The 22,378-nt window shown below is 40.5% G+C and overlaps 2 protein-coding genes across 2 annotated transcripts; both read left to right on the top strand.

Moving 5' to 3' along the window:
- The first annotated feature begins 292 nt into the window (after nucleotides 1–292).
- SMIM7 (small integral membrane protein 7) lies at nucleotides 293–5,184 on the top strand. The gene is made up of 5 exons (XM_015810041.1): nucleotides 293–393; nucleotides 778–819; nucleotides 2,743–2,795; nucleotides 4,578–4,668; nucleotides 5,065–5,184. The coding sequence occupies exons 1-5, from the start codon at nucleotides 368–370 to the stop codon at nucleotides 5,078–5,080; spliced, it is 228 nt and encodes a 75-aa protein (XP_015665527.1). The 5' UTR covers nucleotides 293–367; the 3' UTR covers nucleotides 5,081–5,184.
- A 6,731-nt stretch (nucleotides 5,185–11,915) lies between these two features.
- On the top strand, nucleotides 11,916–21,502 carry MED26 (mediator complex subunit 26). Its single transcript, XM_015810040.1, has 3 exons — nucleotides 11,916–11,990; nucleotides 15,362–15,436; nucleotides 18,656–21,502. Exons 1-3 carry the CDS (start codon nucleotides 11,916–11,918, stop codon nucleotides 20,330–20,332), a joined length of 1,827 nt encoding a protein of 608 aa, XP_015665526.1. The 3' UTR covers nucleotides 20,333–21,502.
- The last annotated feature ends 876 nt before the right edge of the window (nucleotides 21,503–22,378 follow it).

Genomic DNA, 22,378 nt, shown 5'->3' with positions numbered 1-22,378 from the left:
AAAGTAAAACACATACATGACACACACCTAAACATACTATGAACAACATATGTATAGACCCACACCTCTACATATACGTAGCAAATAAACATTAAATAGTGTCCATCTTTTAAAACCACTGAAGAGCGAAAGCCTCCGCTCCCAGGGTAAAGAACTCATCCCAGCGCTTTAAATTGGTGGGCGGGGTTTGTGGAGAAACGTCACCCCCCCGCTTGTAACCTACCACAGACTTTCTCCTTGCAGTAGTGCCACCTGGCGGCCAGCGGTTGGAATGGCAAGATGAAGTTGGGTGTTTATTGGATGTTGAGCCGCTGCGTGTCAACCGGGTATATTTCCGTTTCGATAGCAGCAGAGCGGAAGTAGCAGGATGTTGGGGGATTTGCTGTTGTTCGGGTAAGGGGAGATAACTTGTTGCCAAGCAACCAGTTTTATTAAGCTGGCGGGGGGAGGCATAGCTGTTTTCCTGTTTGGTAAATTCGACTCTACGGAACTGAGTGTAAAGGTTGTGTAAATATGGGACAGGGACAGCAGAATACTCCAACCTGCATTCTCCGAGGGAAACTGGCTAAATTTCTTGTGTCTGCCCTGCAACTCTTAAAAGTGCAAAAAAAAAAGAGAAGTAATTTAGGATGGGACATCAGGAAAGGCATGGAGGAAGCAATTATCCCTAACTTGTAGACCGTTTCTTGCCCCCACAGCTCAGAAATATTAAGAATTAAAGTGGAAAAGGCCAAGCCTTTGTATATTCTCACTCTTTCTTCTTCTTCTGCCACATAGGACTCTGTTGGTCAATGCCGGAGCAGTATTAAATTTCAGGCTGTAAGTACTGAAAAAAAAACAGGATTTACTTTGTTGGGGAACTGGAGGAAATCCTATAACTGTAGGAATTGAGGTTTTGTGCTTCCAGCATGAGTTTCTTCTCAGAGAGGTTTCTGGGAAAGCTTTTGATTCAAAGATTGCAACATGTGATTTTGGTGACAGAAAACACCAGGTTCAAGGTTGTTAAATGAGCTTTAGGAAAATTGGCAAAAACTCCTTTCTAGAGAGCTGCTGTTCCTTAGAGAGTAGTTTATTGGACGGATTGGGCAGGACACAACTTTCTCCAAACTAGAAAGCCTCTTTTTAAAAAGTCAATGATGCTCCTATGGCTCCTCCCCAATCTTGGAAGTGGCCAAAGATAAATAAATAGCTTTTCTTGAGTGTAGCTTTATGTCTGCTGACTAAACACATCACATAGCCATGTTTTCTTTAGCAAAATATAAATGTGGTTGTGAAATGAAAAAGGTCTTCTGCAGTCACGACATAAGCCTAAGACTGAAAATCAGGCTTGTCAGATGCTATATTTTTTCTATCCTGCTCTATGGAGTAGACTAGAGAGTTGGTCTCTGACAGAAGGCCACCTGAAGAGACTAGAAGCATTTGAAATGTGGATTTACAGGCGGCTGTTACATACGTATAAGCTGGGTTGACGAGATCAGAAAGGAGGAGGTGATAAGCCGCCTGGGAAAGCCAAGGGAAATCATCAAAACAATTAAAAAACGAAAATTAGAATATCTCGGACATGTGATGCGACACCCAGAAAAATACGGCATGCTCCATTTAATCCTCCAGGGAAAGATTGAAGGCAAACGAGGTCCAGGTAGAAGAAGAACATCGTGGCTTCAAAATCTAAGGGATTGGTTTGGACAAAACTCAGCAGCACTTTTTCGTGCGGCTGCTGATAAAAACAGGATCGCCAACATGATCGCCAGCGTCCGATAACGGATATGGCACAAGAAGAAGAAGAAGAAATGTGGTTGTCCGTTGCCTTGATTTTCCAATCATAGAGAAATACAAGTTGTATTTGTCTCATTTTAAATGATAGCCTGGGCAACTAAACTGGTGGGATAGCATGAAACCCTGAGATTTCTTATTAAGTATTAAAATTAACTCAATGTAGTTAGAACAGTTAGAACAATTAACCAGTGGAACAACCTGCCTCCAGAAGCAGTGAATGCTCCAACACTGGAAGTTTTTAAGAAGAGACTGGACAGCCATTTGTCTGAAATGTATAGGTTTCCCGCCTGAGCAGGGGGTGGGACTAGATAACCTCCAAGGACCCTTCCAACTTTATTATATTATATTATTAACTCTCCTTCGCTTTTCAGGATCAGCCATGACTACCTAGATTTAAATGTAAAGTGAGGGACTTTCAATCAGAAGGTTCAGTTATCACTACTTCCAATTGGAGCACTTAGCAATTTTACAAAAGACCTGAAAGCTGTATGTAACACATTTCCTATATTGTTTAGGAGTATAGGAAATGCATATCCCACCCAGATATTCTGTTTACTACAGTGGCCAAATTAGTGGCTCTACAGGAATATCATAAGCTGAATATTATAGCAGTGGGTGAACCAGCTGCAAGCACTTTTAAAGGCATGCTGCTTTTGATCATGGAAGTTCCCCTTAATTGTTGCCAGATTCCTGTTGTGTCCTGCCTAAATTGTATTCATCTGGTCCAGCACCATTTTTTCTGCATGGCTAATCATTTCTGAAAATTCTTCAAGTGGGCCTTGAAACTTCTTTTGTTTTCAGGATTCAGCAAATTGCTATAGTATTCCATCGTTACCTTTGTTAATAGCTGTCAGCAGATTTTCTTCTGTCATTGTCCACTTTAATATATTCCTGTTTGCCTTAAATTATGAGATACTACTATGTTCTGGGATGTTTAAAGTAAATCTTTCTTTGTCTGTCTTCCAGGAAGAAGAAAGAGAGTCAGGGCTTTGGTGAAGAAGGAAGAGAACCAACAACAGGTAAAAATTCTAACTCAGGCCTTTATACTGAAGGGTTTTTTTTAACTTACTGTGTGTTTCCAAAATAGTTGTTTTTTTAGTTTTGTGTTGGGATTGCAAATTTGGGGTATTGTATAGAAAAATATGGCTTGTTGTTCCTGATTAACATTCTAGACCAGGGATGTCAAACTTGCCGCATCACGTGACGTGTTGCGACGTATTGTGACTTTTTTCCCCTTGCCGGAGCTGGGGTGGATATGGCTTCCGTGTGACGCATCCGGCCCATAGACCGGCAGTTTGACACCCTTGTTCTAGACCAGGGGTAGGCAACCTCGGCTCTTTTATGACTCGTGGACTTCAACTCCCAGAATTCCTGAGCCAGGTATGCTGGCTCAGGAATTCTGGGAGTTGAAGTCCACGAGTCATAAAAGAGCCGAGGTTGCCTACCCCTGGTCTAGACTATGTGGTACCATATGCATATTGTAACTGCTTCATTGTAAAAGACAGCTCAGTCTACTAAACTGGTAACATTGTTTAACATAAATTAAGAATTAAATTTTTACACAGAATTGCAAAATTATGAAAAAGTAACACATGTAATATATTTTCAGATTTTATAGATATTTGGTTTTACTGGGCCCCATTTCTCTGCATTTGGGCTGTGAAGTCAATTAGTTTTTGTGTAAATTATTGTTGCCCCTTCTTGAGAATAGTCTCAAATTTGCTGTGGGTAGTGCTTTAGATACTGTGTTTTTCATGCTGTGGTTTTATTTTAGCCTAATAATTAATAGAGATTGTATATTTAAAGCATTTAGAACAGAATCAAGGTGAGCCCCAGAGTTTCTCAATGCAGAGGTGTTGATTTGTCAACAATTAACAACATTCATTGTCAAGGCTGAGAAACACAGGGCAAAACATGAGTTAAGCCACGGGAAATTAAACTACATTGAATATAAAAAATGAACTGAAAAAACTTCAGATTGATAGAGAACAATCAAGTGTTCTGATGATTTCTTCCTAGTGTATAATAAAGATACTTATGTATACAGTAACGTGTCAGATAAATTTTCATCAGATATGAACTTAAAATTATTCAAGCTATGCTGAGTTGAATGCCTGGGATATTCTGTTGAGGTTCTATGAGTTTGACAGCAGGCAATATATAGTCACTCAGATACTGAACTTCCTCAATTCTAGCCAGGATAAACAGTCATGGGAGTTGCTATTCAACAATTTCTAGAAAATTGCCCACCCCGAACTGAAACAAAAGAGTATACATCATTAAGTGACTAACCTTTGTCGTTACAGCAACTTTCCTCCCCCCCCCCTATATATTCTGTAAATATGCTCTGGCATTTCTTACCTATCCAGACAAATCATAGGCATATGAAGGGGCAGATATTGAATGTCTGCTGGAAGAATGACAACATGCCATCCAATTGCAAATATTAGAAAAAATAATATTCCTAGTGATTATACTGCATAGGAGGACATTGTATGGCTCTGCATAGTTATTTTCATGCTTCTTCTATCCCTGCTGGCTCATAGGCTCTATTACAAGTTGCTTGAATTATAAAGATTCCTTTATAACTTGTTTTCTTGTCTTATCTTAAATATAAAACATACCTTATTAATTGTTGAGAATCTAAGAAATAACTCCAATTATTTAAGTCAGTTTGGAATCGGGTGGTACCTAAATTAATGACTGAATAAATTATTGCTAAGAGTATACTGAAAGGAGTGAGGATGAAACAAAGGTACTTTTTGCTGTAAATGCAATTTCATTTACTTCCCGACTTCTAGGTGATAATATCAGGGAGTTTCTGTTGAGTTTAAGATACTTTCGGATCTTCATCGCACTGTGGAATATTTTCATGATGTTTTGCATGATTGTGTAAGTAATCCCAACAAAGATGTCATGTTTATGTCTTCCTTACCTTATCTTTTTAATGTTTGGTTTGCATAGTTACATAATGCATGGTATTCTTCTAATACAGTATCAGCACTTAAACATAGGAACGGTACCAATACTGAACTGGTACTGCTATAGTAATAAAATTATTATAAAATATGAGCTTCAATCCCACATATTTTAAATTCACACTATTCACTAATTGTTTTCACTGTTCCTTATATAATGAGGATATTACATATTTTCTCATAGGGTATGTTTCAATTAACTTATTGGGCAGTATAAAAGGACAATAAACAATTTTGGTTTGTCTTACAGGTTTATTGTAAGAATAACTGATAAAAATTAGTCATTAACTTTCCTTTTGTTTTCCACCAGGCTGTTTGGATCTTAAACAACTTTGACTGAACTGACAAAAATACACGTAAATCTTTGGCAATTTGCAGATGGCTTCCAACTGGAAATATAAAATACTCCTAAGTAAAAGATTTGACATCATTTTAGTATTGAGCTCTGGCTTATTTTTACTACAAATATCAAAGGAACATTCACCACTCCCTCTTTTCCCCTGTTCTTGTTTTTTTCCCTAGTTTTTGTTTCTTTGGTTATTTGGTTAATGAATGTATAAGAATGAACTTTCAGCCCTGTGAAGAGATACTTGGGTTACGCTTGCAGGCATGACAACCATGGAGAACAGAGCTTTTATGTGAAGATATGAAGAAATGTAAGAAGAAATTATGTTGAAACTTTTGACACGAGTACAAAAATGGCCTTGCAGTGCACACTTTATCAGTCATTGGATTTAAATTTAGCCTTTAGCTCCACTAAGGGAAAAAAATAGGTTTTAGATAGGATAAAATAATAAAACAATTTTGTTTTGTTTTTTAAGAAAAAAAAAGCTATATTCCTCCTTGCCTTAAAACAGTGTTTCTCAACCTTAGCAAATTTAAAGTGGATGGACTTCATCTTCCAGGAAGACTAGCTGAGGAATTCTGGAAATTCAAATCCCAACAAGTTCAATTCTCAGCAAGGGATTACTGGGGAATTTTGTCACGTTTGAGAAACATTGCTTTAAAGTAACATTTTAAGTAACTACCATGCAGGTAGTCCTTTACTATGACCACAACTGGGCCCCAAACTTCCATTGCTAAGCAAGACCGTTGTTAAGTGAGTTTTGCCCCATTTTACGACCTTTCTTGCCACAGTTGTTAGATGAATTGCTGCAGTTGTTAGTAACATGGTTAAGTGAATCTGGTTCCCCATTGACTGTGCTTGTCAGAAGGTCGCAAAAGGTAATCACATGACCCCGGGACACTTCAATCCTCATAAATGCATGCCAGTTGCCAGGTGTCTGAATTTTGGATATGTGACCACAGGGGTGCTGCAATGGGCATAAGTGTGAAAAACCATCATAAGTCACATTTTTCTGTGCCCTTGTAATTTTAAATGGTCACTAAATGAATGGTTGTAGTCAAGGACTACCACTCTTAATGACCAGAAAACAAGGCACACTAAATATTCCTGATCAGGAAAGAGTGATGCAGAAAATAAGTTGATGCCCAAAAGCAGTTTAAGTGGAAAGTTGTGAATTGTGCAAGACCTGTTGTATGACTCTCTGCCAAAGGAGAATAGCTGATTATATACCTTATTCTTGTAATAGTTAATTGGAGTAGACCCAAGTAGTTATCCAGCACATATATCTGAGGGGATGTTGATATCTAAGGCAGTTTGGTTTATAATGATGCTTAAAATGGGAGGATATCCCTGGGAGGTGAATCTGTGAAATCATCTTTCTGTTGAATGTCTGGAGATCTTACTGTGTGTATGAAGAGATTGTTTGAACATCTGGGCTCCAAGATCTAGCAAAATAAACACAATTGTATACTTTCTATACTGAGTCCTTTTTTTTCCCTTTGAGCAAAGGGGTTAGGGCAGGCATAAAGAAAATAATCTCACGGAACTTTCTGAAAAATTGAGTGAAAAAAAGAAAAGGTAGAGACAATGCTACATTGGCTGGTTTACAAATAATAGAACTAATAATCAAAATAAATTTTGCATTTTACAGATGATAACACAGCATCAGCCAGCTCAGCAAATGAAGATTGTTTTCGCTTCCCTCCTGAATGTTAAATGGTGGGATGAATAAGGCATCCTTACATACTAAGTAAATTATTTCACCATACTGGGGGCTGATTCTTGTTCCTGTCCTATCAGCCTTGTGGGAAAGGTGAGGGCAGAATTCACATTATCGTTTAGTAACTGTAATATGCAGGATTCAGAAAAGTAGGAAAGCTGCTCTAAAAAAAAGGGCTGTGGCTAACTCTATTATTTGTATTCCTTTCAAGATGTTTATGTTCCTTTCAAGAACAGTCATTATTGGCAGCATGAATTCAAATAAACTCAGAAAGCTGGTGTAGGTGAGATGACATGTTGCTATCCAAATATGAATTTAAGCAATACACTTTCCTAATGGATTATCTTTAGGATTCTATGGAAGTACTTAAATATGTTTGGTCTAGATCAGGGGTCTTCAAACTTGGCCCTTTATGATTTGTGGACTTCAACTCCCAGAATTCCTCAACCAGTCTTCTAAATTCTATTTTGACATACTTTTTTCTATCAGGAAAAATCCAAAAGGAGGGTTTCCAAACTTGTCCTAAGGTTTATTTCTGGGAGAGAGCTCTCATAACCTCCATCTGTCTTCTACAACTGAGTACTGGCCATAAGTGATAACTGATTAGCTGAATTCTGATAGGCTGCCAACTTCTTTTCAAAAAAAGTCAGTCTTGAAGTACAAAAATTCTGCTCTGCCTCTACATAACAATTTTAATCATCCCCACACTTTTAATAAGTAATTATAACCAGGGAACTAATGGTAAAGAATCTAATTATGACATCATAAATAAAGGTGCTTCTGCATAACAGTTTCCTAAAAGTGAGCCCACTAGATTTCTGGTGGGAGGATTTTTCACGGACGGGTGCTCTAGTTGAGAAACAAGATGTCCTTGCTCTCTGGAACAGAGTGTGTTGCCCTAATTGAGATGCTGGTTGCAACTTGATCCAAAGATTAAGATTTTTATTTCATACTCCGTGCAAAGTATCATGTAAATACTTAGAAACTTCATGCCTGGTTAAGACGTCTGTGAGCAAGTCTGCATTTTGTGTACAGGTAGTCTTCCACTTACAATTGGGTATGTCTACTTTAATGAAGAGAAGGACGATGGGGGACATGATAGCAGTCTTCCAATATCTGAGGGGCTGCCACAAAGAAGAGGGAGTCAAGCTATTCTCCAAAGCGCCTGAGGGCAGGACAAGAAGCAACAGGTGGAAACTGATCAAGGAGAGAAGCAACCTAGAACTAAGGAGAACATTTAATCAGTGGAACAACCTGCCTCCAGAAGCTGTGAATGCTGCAACACTGGAAGTTTTTAAGAAGAGACTGGATAGCCATTTGTCTGAAATGGTATAGGGTCTCCAGCCTGAGCAGGGGGTTGGACTAGATGACCTCCAAGGTCCCTTCCAATATTATTATTATTAATAATAATAATAATGATAATTTACTTAAAATACTAAAGTAAACATCCATTTATTGGAGAGGGGAACTGTTTTTGTTTGTCCCTTACTCTCTCTCTGTCATGCTCTCCTGTATCTTATATAATAATAATAATAATAATAATAATAATAGTAAAGTTGGAAGGGACCTTGAAGGTCATCTAGTCCAACCCCCTGCTCAGGCAGGAAACCCTATACCATTTCGGACAAATGGTTGTCCAGCCTCTTCTTAAAAACTTCCAGTGTTGGAGCATTCACCGCTTCTGGAGGCAGGTTGTTCCACTGGTTAATTGTTCTCACTGTCAGGAAGTTTCTCCTTAGTTCTAGGTTGCTTCTCTCCTTGATTAGTTTCCATCCGTTGCTTCTTGTCCTGCCTCCAGGCGAGGACAAGAAGGAGTAACATGGAGGAGTAACAGTCTTGCTGGGATTGAACTGTCTAGTCTGTCTTTTCCATCCATTTTTTTATAACCTTGGGCACTGGATAAGTGTGGGTACATTGCAGTAATACTAGTCAAACTTTGCTGAACTGGTCAAGCCTTCTTAGTAGGTACAGTGTATGAAACCAATAGTTTGAGGGAATCATGAGCTCCACCGATTTACATATATAACCCATATATATGTCCCCATTGCTCAAAGCCTAGCTGATAAACTAGGATTGAGCTCCAGAATAATCAAAGCTGGAAAGTGAACAATAGAAGTAAACACATCTGAATCTTCTTTAAAAAGAAGTAGCATAAGAGGTGTTTTTTGGTCCTAAATGAATACAGTAATTTTGGTCTGCAGCTCTGAAATAAAGTGGGAAATTAGGGGAAAATCCTGGAAGAAAGTAGGTAAATCATTTCTGCACATTGAGAAGAATACTGGATAGATGCATCCAGGAAACTCCCTTTCTTTCAAAGACCTTTTTTAATGTGTTACCTGATATACCCAAATAATTCTTTTTGTTTAACGTTTCAATTCCTCTTTTGTATTCTTTCTTACTGTTACCCTCTTGTAAATATTCATCATGAAATTTTCCTATGCAGCCACCCTGACTTCTCTAGACATCTCCTGTTTTTCATTCTCATACAGGTAATCCTCATCTTACAACCATTTGTTTACAAGTTCAAAGTTACAATTGCACTGAAAAAAGTGACTTATAATGAATCCTTGTACTTACAACCGTTGCAGCATCCCCAGTCAAGTGGCCACAATTTGAGCACTTGGCATCTAGCATGTATTTATGAAAGGTGCAGTGTTCTGGGGTCACGTGACCGCCATTTGCAACCTTCCCAGCCAGCTTCCTACAGGCAAAATCAATAGGGGAAGCTGGATTCACTTAATGACCACCTTATTTATTTAGCAATTACTTTGATTTGCTTAAGTATGGCAAAAAGTTCATAAAATTGGGTGCGACTCACTTAACTGCCTTGCTTAGCAATAGAAATTCTGGTCCCAATTGTGGTCAGAAGGCGAAGACTACCTGTAGATAAAATATGTGATTATGTATTAAGTATTACAGTGTGTAGGTTCTTCCATCCCTTGGTTCTTAATTCCTTCAGAATTTCTGCTCAAACTTTTCTGACCTTTCCAAGTTTTCTCTATAGTGCAATACACATGAGTTTTATATCCCCACTATTACTAATTTTAAGACAACACCTCAGTTTATTAGTAGCATTTCTGCCTCAATCAGATGTTTTAACAGATTGCAATTCCCCATTAATACTGAGTTGTCTGTGAAAGCGTTGTAATTTGCATTGTGAAAGTGCTATCCACATTTGCTGTCTTCGTGGTCAATCTGCAGTATACTGTCACAGCAATTTCTTCCAGATTTTCTATTCTGCAGTTCATTTAGTGGCTGAATGAAGATGAATATATGTGTCCCAGGATGTTGCAGGATCAAATCTGGGTCAATCCCAATCCTGAGCCTAATCTTGTTGACTGACCAAGATTGGGTTCTGCATTTAGTGATCGTTCAAAGTTACGGCATTGAAAAAAGTGACTTTTGCCCATTTTTAACATGACTATTGCAGTATCTCCATGGTCACTTGACTAAAATCCAGATGCTTGGCAACTGGCTCATATTTATGACAATTGCAATGTCATGTGATCACCTTTTGCAACCTTCTGACAAGCAAAATCAATGGGGAAGCCAAATTCATTTAACAACTGTTTTATTAACTTAACCACTGCCATGATTCACTTAATTATGGCAAGAAAGACTGCAAAATGGGCAAAATTCACTTAACAAATGTTTCACTTAGCAACATACATTTTGGGCTCAATTGTGGTTGTGAGATGTACAATATACTCCAAATAAGCCCATACTTTACCTAATTGTCATATTGGCGGTTTCACTAATAGAGAACAAAGTACCCTAATGCTGAATTACCGATTGTTATGGCGCATGTCTATATACCTTGGGAAATCTGCCATTATCTGAGTGACAAGGGTAAATGTGCTCTATTGAAAGGGTATTCCAAATATATTGAAGCAGAGATAATCAGTTTTAGAGCAGAATGTAAACTGTTTACAGACTTGCCTAGCAAATGGCCTTTTCTGGTGATTATGATGTGTACTAAGCTTAATGAACTGTATGATGCATTCAGTCTAATGCTACATACAGTCCTTTTAAATGCAGAGGTGCATAAATGTACAATGGCAAGTGAGGGTGGGCTGAAACAACGAGATGCCCAAATCCAAAAGATCAAAGTAATGACTGATGGATAGACAAATACACCAAGAGTCAGGGTATGACTTGCAATGATCAAGAACTGCCATAGTAATTCTTCCCCCAAACTGTTTTCCAGATAGTTTTTAGATAATCCAGCACAAGATGAATGAAAAGACGATTGTTTTATCCCTCCAGAAGTACCATTTGTTACCAGTTTGTAAATAAAGCGAGGATCGGTTTGATTACTAGCGAGATCAAATAGATCTGACGTAACGACTATGGAGCCCGAAGACAGAAAAATATGTTCGTACTTTGCAAATGGGATATAATTAAAATAATCAAAACTATCTGCTCAACAAGCGCGAGTGACAGAAGCGGAACAGCAGTCGAAGCCTCCCCCTTTCCCGCCTTTTTGCCGTTTCCGAAGCCCTCCGCCACCGTCGCCTCAGGCTCTCGCCCTCACCAGCCACCTCCGCGGGATCTTCTGCGCAGGCGCGAACGGCTCAGACTTTTCCCGCCCGCGAGTGCCCTGTCGCGGACACGCACTGAACAAACAGAGTGCCGAGTTCTCACCCTTCCTCCTCCCCCCACCCCAATGCTCTTGGCGGGAGCACCCGACGCCCTGCGTCGTGACGTCACAGACGCGACGTTCTGCGTCTGTGCGTCGGCCGCCGTCAGCGTCGGGCGTGTCCCAGGATGCACTGCGCGGGGCTGGCTCCTGCCCACAGTTGAGCTCGGCCTCCTCCTCCGTCTCCTCGGTGGAGCCGAGCGGAGCCGAGCGGCGGCCCGGGTGGGTCTAGGACGAGTCGGGCTGCGCTATTTCCTTCCAGTTCTTCCCGAGCAGTTGGGATACCCTTCCTCCCCCTGACCGGTGGGGCGCTTGAGCCCGGCGGAACATGCGGCTCCAGTTGCCCCGCGGCGAGGCCGGCGAGTGAGAAAGAGAGGGAGGGAGGAGGGGAGGACGGTGGGGCCTCCTCTCGCCCCACTCTGCTGGGCCCGGGGCTCCTCCTCCCCCAGGGAGGCAATGACAGCGGCTCCGGGACCGTCCCCGCAGCAGATCAGGGACCGGCTGCTGCAGGCCATCGACCCCAACAGCAATGTGAGTGAAGCGTATATGTACAGGGAATGGGCAGCTTGTCTCAAACTAATTTCGTGTTTTTCCTATTCCTCTACACTCCCTGCTAGTCCCAGGTGACATAACCATGCTGACTTAAGTATGGTGGACTGCAGTCCACCACATGTGTAGGGCACCCGGCTGTAGAAGAAGTCTTGGTCAAGGATTAGTGAGAAGGGGAACCATCTTTATCCTGCTTAGGGGCCAGGAGTCCTGTAGTTAGATGTGGATGTATATCTGTGGGTGTCTGAGAAAGACAGCCTATATAGATTTCTATATATAAACAAGTTATGCTTCTGATAGGGATGGTGGCAGGAAGGTTTGGATTCTGAAATCTTTACTCTCTGTTTTCTTTGGCTTCCCTTTCTGTTCCTCCATTTGCAGGGCTACTGGAGCAATTCAGCCCCCCCCCTCCCATATTTTGCCCAAAAAATAGGTACTGCAAGAAAAGGATTAATCAAGCTTCTTGTCTATAGTCCCCTTTCTAGGGTCTCTTTGGATCTTTTATAATCTTCCGAACTGTATTTTATATTGCTCAACAATTAGTGCTGCCTAAAACTTATTTTTAGTCCTTTGCTGATGCATTTACTCATTCTCTTCCCCCAATACAAACACAAACAAATAGTGTTTTCTGTCTGACACCATTTTCCCTCCCCTTTTTTGCTTCTTCAGAATAGCATAACTTGTGTAGTATGGCTCAGAGTTGGCAATGATGGTCTACCAGCGAGCAAGAATTTAGTATTTGCTGGGGCTGAGGAGGGATACTTGTGATAGTTTGGGCTAATATTTTCTGTTTTAAGGGCTTCTTGAGATACTTCATCTTACCTCTTTCTCAGAGCATCTATGCATTCTGTAAGAGCATCTTTTCCTTTCCTTGCTTTGCTTTTGTGTATTGTACCTAATCCTCCATGTGTTAGTATGTGTGAATTCACTTTTCACAATCATATTCTATGGGTCTGAGTAGGGAATTTTTTCTGCATTTTTATTCTAGTTCCCCCAGCCCCAATATATTTGTAGAGCAGGGTCCTGAGCTGTTTCCCTTTGAAATTTATAAAATTATTTATTACTTCAGATTGCTGTATCTCCTAATTTCTCCACACCCAGCCTGTATTTTCTGCAACCATTCCTTTCTATGCTGCTCTTTCCTCTTGACCTATCTTTTTGATTATAGCAAAATAATGGCAGATAATTTGTCCGCAGTAATATAACCCTATTTTTGAGGGGTGAGATGGGTTTATTTATGCAAAACCTAGTTAACCTGAATCTTTGGACTTCTTATTCATTATAATGAGTTTATTTTTATTTATTATACTTCTAGGAAAATAACAAATATTATCTTTTACTTAAAAAACATTTTGTTTGATAGTGCAGTAGTTCTAGTGAGTAACTACAATAACTGTTGTAAATTACTTATCTGGTATATACTGTATATAATTTGCTTATTTTGCATTAGAGAAAAAAATGAGACCAATGGAAAGTGCATAAAATTATGTTTATCTGCATGGAAACATCCTAGGTAAAAGACCCATATATATACGAGAGTTAAGGAAACAAACAATTCTCAAAATTTGTTAGGCATAAGATTTAGAACATTTATACTGACAATTATATTAAGCTGAACTAAAATCACTGTGCAGGCCTTTATTAAGAATTCTTGGATGTTTATCATTTGCTATATTTCAAATCAGGTCCTTGCATTACTACTCACTCTTCCTGGGCAGTTGTTCCTTCAGCTGCCATAAGCAGAGAGACTGTGTGTTTATGAGTTCTTTCACATCGCTGTGAGTAAGAAAAAGAGATGGTCTGGATGTGCTTTTCTCTACTGCATTCTACATTTATGGAAATAGTCACTTTATATCAGGGTAAAGATAAAGGCATGTAAACAGTCCTGTTGTAGAAGAGCCAATTGACTCGTGCAGGCTTCATTTAAAGCTTTCATTCTCTTGAGAAAGTCTGAATATATTTGCATGTTTATGTTTTGATTTCTTATTTTAAGTATGTGACTTATCCTTCAAATGTTTGGAGGATAGTATACACTTTTTCAGAAATATATATTCTTAAGATACATCAGGAAGCTATGCCATTTTTTCTTTCAAATCTATGACTTTATTGATTTGTTTTAATTTATGCTACACTGTTCCTCAGGACCACGACATAGCATATATAGTGCTCCCTCCAGGGTTTTTTCCTTATAACCTCCTATGAGTTGGCTGGATTGAGAGAGAGTGATAGGCCAAAGTCAGTCAATGAACTTTCATGGTAAAAGGGAACTATGGGTAGTCCTCAACTTAAAATAGATCATTTAGTGATCATTCAAAGTTACAATGGCACTGGAAAAAGTAACTTATGACAATTTTTCCCACTTACAACCATTGCAGCATTCCCCATGATCACGTGATCAAAATTTAGACACTTGGCAACTGACTCATATTTGTGATGGTTGCAGCGTCCCGGGATCATGTGATCACCTTTTGCTACCTTCTGACGAGTGAAGTCAATGGGGAAGCCACAGTCACTTAACAACCTTTTACTAACTTAACAACTGTAGTGATTCACTTAACAATTGTGGCAAGAAAGGTCATAAAATGGGGCAAAACTCACAACCATTATCTTACTTAACAGATATTTTGGGCTCAATTGTGATCATAAGTTGAGGACTAAGTCCGAGTCTCTCAGTCCTCTTCTGAGAATATCTTAAATGCTATATTGATTCTCATTTGTTGTCTTTTTACAGGCATTAAACTTTTTTTGCAGATACATTAATGTGATTTTAGTATTGTGGAAAGTCTGTCTCTAGACACATCTTTTGTCCCTGTGGTAACTTTTGCCTCCAGGCAATTTGATTTCTTACAGGTTTTTTCTAGTGGATTGAGATGACCCCAGCCTCCACTAGGTAAAGCAGAATAATTGTGTTAAAACACATTTATTTCCTTGTCTTTTTCTATTCAGCCTCATTCTCAGCTGATAATTTCTCCTTAAATTTTAAACCAACTCTGGCAATAATAAAGTTTAGAGTTGTTAGAATAAAATGAGATGCAGTACACTGGAAACAATCAATTTAAGTCTTGTGTCTACAGGTGACACCTAAGAAACAGAGAATTAGAAATGTTTTCACTTACCGTGGAAAAAAAATAGGCAACTCCAAATAGAAAAAAAGAATTCCAGGCAAAGATATTTCAGCAGAAAAAGTATCATCTTTTGACGCTACCTGCTTCAAATATTTCAATTTTCATGTAGGATATTCCAGGGAGTTCACTAACATACGACAGCTCTCCTGTCCAGTGGGACATAACACGGTATACCTAAAGCATCTGCCCTTCTCTAAAAGGATACTTTCTGTTCCTTTTTTTCCGCAGATACATAACATGGTGGCAGTACTGGAAGTGATCTCCAGCTTGGAGAAATACCCCATCACCAAAGAGGCACTTGAGGTTTGTTCCTACAGCAAGTATTCTTTTCTTGATAAGAAAAAAAATCATAGAATACTAGAAAATGCCAAAAGTAGGCATGGTATTTGAAGTTGTAGGAGGAGTTATATGCATCACCTAGCTCAGTGGTGGCGAACCTATGGCACGCGTGCCAGAGGCGGCACTCAGAGCCCTCTCTGTGGGCACACGTGCCATGCCCTGGAGATGGCAACCGTCCCTCTTTAACCAGCCGCCTGCTAACTTGCCGAGGTCCCACATGGCTGGATGCATCCCAGCACCCATGCGCTCCCTGGCCTCTGTGTGCAGGGGCCAATGGTGTCAGGCAGCAGCCGCCCCGGCCCCTGCCTTTCCTTGCCCTGTGACAATGGCACCCCCACCCTGCCTCGCCTTGCCTTGCCTCACCCCACAGGACGAGTCTCCTGCCCACCGCCCCACCTGCCAGAGACCCCCTGGATCTCCCCCAACCCTGCCTGGCCCCCACAGGCGTCCCTCGCCATGAGCAACATTGAGGTGATCATGCTCACCTTGGCCACACCCACCCAATCTGCCATGACCACCACAGCCACGCTCATCCAGTGGGCCGTGCCCACCTGGCACCCAGCAATAAATAAGTGGGTTTTGGGTTGCAGTTTGGGCATTCAGTCTCTAAAAGGTTCGCCATCACTGACCTAGCTTATTCCAGTCTGAATACTTACATTCAACTCCTTGTTAGGCTTGATAATACTTTGTGATTGAGAGAAAAGAAATGTGCTCTCACTGTTTTGATACTGTAGTTAAGAAAAGCAGCAAACAACAGGATTTTGCTGGTCTGTCTCTGAAGGCCATAGAAGCTCCAGGTGTCCCAGCAGTCATACAACCTTATATTCCCAGTCTCTACTTTGATTGACCTTCTGTAGTCACCCTTAATGTCACCTCCACCATGGTAGGGCAGAGGAAGCTGTTCATCCAAGAATGACGATGCTTTCACCTCTTCTTTCTTGCAATATTGCATTTTTAGTTTCTTTATCCTGACAAGACGACAAGCCCCGCACGAGCAAGATTTAAACCAACTACTATTTCTTATAGTTCCTGTAAACCTTTTTAAATATGTTTTTTTTTACTATTTTTCAGTTTCAGAATTTTGCAATGTCTATTGAATATGGATGTGCATGTGCCATACTGAATAAGGCAGAACTGACTTTTTTGATTGCATGGCTTTTTTTTCACCTTCATCTGTTGATTAAAGAAGAGAAGAACACCCAAGCAATGAATTATTGTGGTTGATAAAGATGTGAGCCTTTTAGGCCAGACAAATGTGTTGGGAGCTTATCAGGATGTGTTTGGAACATGCTGTAAATATTTTTAATTGTTCAAGGCTTTGGAAACTCCCCAGCCTGATTAAATATAAGTAAATGCATGTAAACAAGTAAAATTAATAATATAAACAAGACTAAGAATAATAAACATAATTTAAGCATACAGCCTCACAAAAAATAAAGCACTGCTTTCACTTCTTGCCTGCTAAGAAGATTCGGTCCTCTGAGAAGACAGGCTTAAGTTCTTTACCTGACATATTTTGGCCAAAGTAATTATCTTAATCAAATGGAACTTGATAAGAATCATTTAAAGGAAATGCAACAAGCAAGGGCAGATTCACATCAAGCTTTTGCCGTTAATTTTTGTGAACATTTGCAGTTAGGTCACTTTGAGCCTTAGTGAACTGGATAAAGTCACATATGATTGTCCATATTCTGTGACAGCTCATGGATTTTAGACTCTCCTTTTGATAAAAAAAAATTGACTCTCATAAAGAATGGGTATTGACAGCTTGCCTGAACTGGTTACAGCTCACCTATTGCTGTAGCCCAGGCATGTCAAATTCGCGATGTCACATGACATTGCGTGACGTATCGCGACTTTTTCCCCATTGCCGGCAATGGGGTGGGCGCGGTTTTAGTGTGATGCATCCGGCCCGCGGGCCGGCAGTTTGACATGCCTGCTGTAGCCTGTGGAATTCCATGTAAGCTGCCCACAGCTTTCTCTGCTAGCATCAGTCAGAAATAGGGAACGTAATTTATAACTGATTGATGCTACAAATTTCATTTACAATTTGAGATGATTCTCTGCTGCCCTGCCTTAATAAGTGCACAATGGCTTGCATTTCCTTTGTTGATTTCGATTCACTTAACAATGGTACCAGCTTCATTTATTCTGTCATTTCAAGGTATATTTGAATGGGGCTGGTCTTAGTAAGGATATTCTGCAACACTTGATTTGTGAACATATACATATTTGATATGATTATAGATTTGGTAAAATATTAATTAGAACATTCTTCTGCTTTACCTATCAATTTGATTTTTTACTTAAACAGGTTTAATTCAAATGCTACACAAAATATTTTTTCAATATAACATTAGAATAAGTATTTGAAAAAATGCACGTACTATAGCATTAATATTATAAATGTTAAGAATTTATTTAAATAAACCCAAATATTTATTTGGGTTTAAAGTACATATTTGAAAATACAACAGTGGCTTTATATTGATTACAGTTTTAGGAAGTTGATTATTTATTTGCTTTAAAAGGCCATAGTGCTGTATCTAGTAATAGCTCTTTCTGTTTTTTTCCATAATGATAGCTTTTTGAAGTAGGCTGGACTGAGAGTGAGTGACTAGTTCAAGGTTATCCAGAGATCTTCTGTAGTTGTGGGTAGATTGGAATCTGGGTCTCTACTCTAGCCCAACACCTTAATCATTACATGACACTAGTTATTAAAGTATTAAAAAATTGTTCTAATGTTCTTATCGTGAAAAACACGATTTGATGCTATAGTCGATTAGAATTGTATCAAAATATAGCCGCCCTATTTGATTTACATTTTGCGGATTACAAATTAACTTTAGCAAAGGAGCCATTTCTCAAAATAGAAACAATTTTATAGGAAAATATGCAATCAAAGAAAGTTTTCTGGAGAATTTTCTACCTCATAAGCTCCTTGCTCCTTAATTGTAACTTCTTCTGGTGGTATAGTAATTTTCCCCCCTTTCTGACTGTGATTAAGAAACGAGACTTGAAGTCAGCTATAGAATTGCCCTATACTCTTTTTCCTCTTCTGGGCCTTATCAGAACATACCCATTGAGAGAACAAAAGAAGTCTCTCCATTAATGATATTTGATGAGGTGCCTTTTAAAATAATCTTTGTGTTCTTTTTTTCCCCTTTTTTTTTTAAACCTTAGGAAACACGGCTGGGGAAGCTCATCAATGACGTGAGGAAGAAAACCAAGAATGAGGATCTTGCTAAACGGGCCAAAAAACTGTTGCGGAATTGGCAGAAGCTGATTGAGCCTGTTTCACAGAATGAAGCCACCTTGAGGGGATTGCCAAATCCACCTGGGTCAGCCAATGGTGGGGCTCACAACTGCCGAGTGGAAACTTCTCCTGGGGCTGTGATTGGATCTAAACCCATTCAAGATGTGAAGAATAGAAACGATGTCCAAAAGCTGCACTCTCCAAAGCCAGGGAACCGGAAGAGGCAAGGGGAGCCCAAGGATGGTCCTCCTCTGCCGCTGCCAAAAGTTTCCAAAGCCAGTTATGAAGTATTACAAAACTCTTCTCCTCCTCCCACCAATGGGATTGGTGGAAGCCCAGAGAGTTTTCCGAGCCCTCCAGATGTGAGTCTTCTCCCAGGGCCAGAAGGCAACAGGGATGAGGTGAGTGAAAATGACAAGCCCAGCAAGATCCCCATCAATGCGGTGCGGCCTCATACGAGCTCTCCGGGTCTCTTCAAAACTTCTGGGACATCCTTACTGCTGAAAACAGCAGTGTTGCAGCAGCAGCAGCATGACAAAGCAGAGGAGGCTGCTGCCAACCAACCTAGGAGTCCTCGCTGTTCCTCATTCAGCCCCAGGAATGTCAGGCTGGAAACGTTTGCTCGGCAACATGCCACGTATTCCCCCAAGAATTTGACGCTTGCCCCATGCCCAAAGCCCCCTCTTCTGGATGTTCCAGTGCCCTTATCGCCACCTCCCCCCTCTCTAGTACAGCTGTCACCACAGCCAGCACTAGCAAAGAGACTGGAGGCATCTCATCAAGTGGACCCTGAAGCATCCCTTCATGACCAGGAGCAGCAAAGAGTGCCCGAGGGCCAGCTTCAGCTCAGTGCAGGAGCCTCTCCCGGCAGTGGAGCAGGCTCCCATTCAGTAGAGTCTTTTGCACCCTTGGCTGACTTATCACCAGATGCTTCAAGGATGGACAGTGACAGTGCTGCCTCAGGGTCTGACAGCAAGAAGAAAAAAAAGTACCGGCCCAAAGACTACATGGTCAACTTGGACGGGCAGGTGATGGAAGGCGGGGTCAAGCCTGTACGGTTAAAAAAAGAGCGGCGACTGACTTTTGACCCCATGACGGGCGAGATCAAGACTTTAGCACCGAGGGACTGTTTGCAGTTGGATCTTCCTGCTCTTGCTGAGCAGCACAGGACAGGCACAGATAAGCAGGAGCCGAAGCCACCTCTGCAGAGTCCCTTTGAACAAACGAATTGGAAAGAATTGTCCCGGAATGAAATAATTCAGTCCTATTTAAACAGGCAGAGTAGCTTGCTGTCCTCTTCAGGGGTGCAGACTCCAGGGGCTCACTACTTCATGTCTGAATATTTAAAGCAGGAGGAAAGCACTAGGAGAGAAGCCCGGAAAACTCATGTCCTGGCTCCCCACAGCAAACCTGCAGACTTGCCTGGGGTAACACGGGAGGTGACGCAGGATGACCTTGACAGGATATGCAGCCAACACTGGCCTGGCGTGAATGGATGTTATGATACACAGGGTAACTGGTATGATTGGACGCAATGCATATCGCTCGATCCACATGGGGATGAGGGGCGCCTGAACATCCTGCCTTACGTCTGCCTAGACTGAGTACAATTTTGCTAAGATGCTTTTTTTACACTGGCAGGTTACTAAAGTGGGCAGGTGCTGTGCCATCCCCCATCTACCCCCATCACGCTGAAAGAGGCTTACGAAGCAGAGAGGGTGTGTCAGAGAGCTGGACGCTGGCAGTTTCTTCTTTCCTGTTAAAACTTTTTTTTTTTTGTGAAGTGCTGCTACCAGTTTACTAATAAAATTGCAAAGGGAGGCATAACAAAAGGTTTGATTAAAGACGAGTAGAGTTTTGAACTCTAGCAAGCCAGCTGTTAGAAACAAAGCAAAACAAAAGTGTTTGTTTTCCAAAGGTGAAAACTGTTTCCAGCTATTTGTGGATGCCAGAATCCAAGGTCAGGCAGGTACAGGTGGTTAATTGTGGAAATGAAACATTTAACACAGAGTAGTTGAGTCTATTTATTTGTCTTGATTTGATTTTCTTAAAAAGGAATAATATGGCAGTGAGATGTTTTAAAATGAACTGTGCAAAACTATAGGTAGTTCTTCTTTGCATTACATCTCTCTTCAAAAGTCCCCCTGATATGGAGATGTGGATTGCAATAATATGTGCTCTGCAGTGCAGGAAGGGCCAGGTAGAGAGAGAGAGAGAGAGAGAGAGAGAGATGGCCACCTTCAGCTCAGCATTCCGTAGACTTTCACAGGGCATAGTCTGGTTTCAATTTCAATTTCAATTCAGATCCATGAAATGCTGCAAAAAGTGTTCACAGTTCTCCCAGCAGCAGCACCAGCCTAAGCACGTTAACCCCTTTCTGCAGATTTTCTACGGGAAAGGGGGGGAAAAAATGGTGGGGTTTTTTTTGTTTTTGGTTTTTTTTGGTTTTTTTTCTGTTTAACAAAGAAAATTCCAACTTGTACCGAGGGTGCTACTAGTTTGTAAATGTCCTGTGAAGGGGGAGACAGACGCCTGTTTGTATGCTGGAAATATACTTGTTACCATTCCTTTAGATATTGTTTGCCTTATGGATATCCATCACAAAAGCGACTTGCAAAAACAGCCTTAGTGAATGTACAGTAACTAGACTTCTGTGTTCTTGGGCACAGAAGGGAGCAACTTTGCTATTGGTCCTTTCAGTGGACACATTGTGATATAAATGTGGAAATAAAAAAATTTGCACAAAATACACTGTCACTTTCTAATATTTCAGAAATGGCCAGGTACAGATGAGGGTTTATAAATGGGGTCGCAAGTGGAAGCGGAGCTCTTCTCGTCTCCTGTTGGACAATTAAAAGATTAAGCTTATAAAATGTATATTTTCTGCACCACTAAGTCTGTGACTAGAGATGCATAACCTGAGGCCATGGGGTCCTGTATATCCTCTCCTCCCACTCCTGCCTTGGCTGCAGCTCCCAGAACTCTCTTCAAAAGAACTGCTAAATTGTGTCAGTGGGAGAAGAGTTATTAAATATATGGGGTGTGATATTAATTGCATTTAATTAATTCATATTTAATTAAGTGTACCTTTAAATTAAATCAAATTTAGTCTTCGTCCTGGTCCTGCATGTTTTTTGAGCATGATTCTAACATTCCAGTCAAATTCCCAATTTGGTTATTGTCTCCAGAAGGACCTCAGCTGCATGGACCTCACCATGCTTAGCAATATCCCACTTGCAATATCCAGGAAAAATGAAGATAACGACTTGTTTTATACAGGTGGTTCTTGACTTGCAACATTCGCTTAATAATAGTTCATAGTTATGACAGTGATTTTAAAAAATGCCTTATGACCAGTCCATGCACTTACGGCCATTGCAGTGTCCCATAGTCATGTGACCAAAATCCAGACATTTCAGCAACTTTAAATACTTGAGGAAGTGCCTGGATTTTGGTCACATGACCACGGGGACACTGAAATGACCCTAAGTGCAAGGACTTGTGTCCAAGGTCACATGATCACCATTTGCAACCTTCCAACAGACAATGGAAGAAGCTGGATTGGCTTAATGACCACAGTGATTCATTTAACAACCATGCTAAAAGTTGTAAAATTGGACACGATTCAATTGCGTTGCTTAGTGGATGTT

The sequence above is a fragment of the Protobothrops mucrosquamatus genome, unplaced genomic scaffold (assembly GCF_001527695.2).
Source record: "Protobothrops mucrosquamatus isolate PMUCROS unplaced genomic scaffold, P.Mucros_1.0 scaffold6, whole genome shotgun sequence".
NCBI classification, from domain to species: domain Eukaryota; kingdom Metazoa; phylum Chordata; class Lepidosauria; order Squamata; family Viperidae; genus Protobothrops; species Protobothrops mucrosquamatus.
Note: the sequence above shows the minus strand (reverse complement) of the source record. Positions and strands in the feature narration are given on the sequence as shown.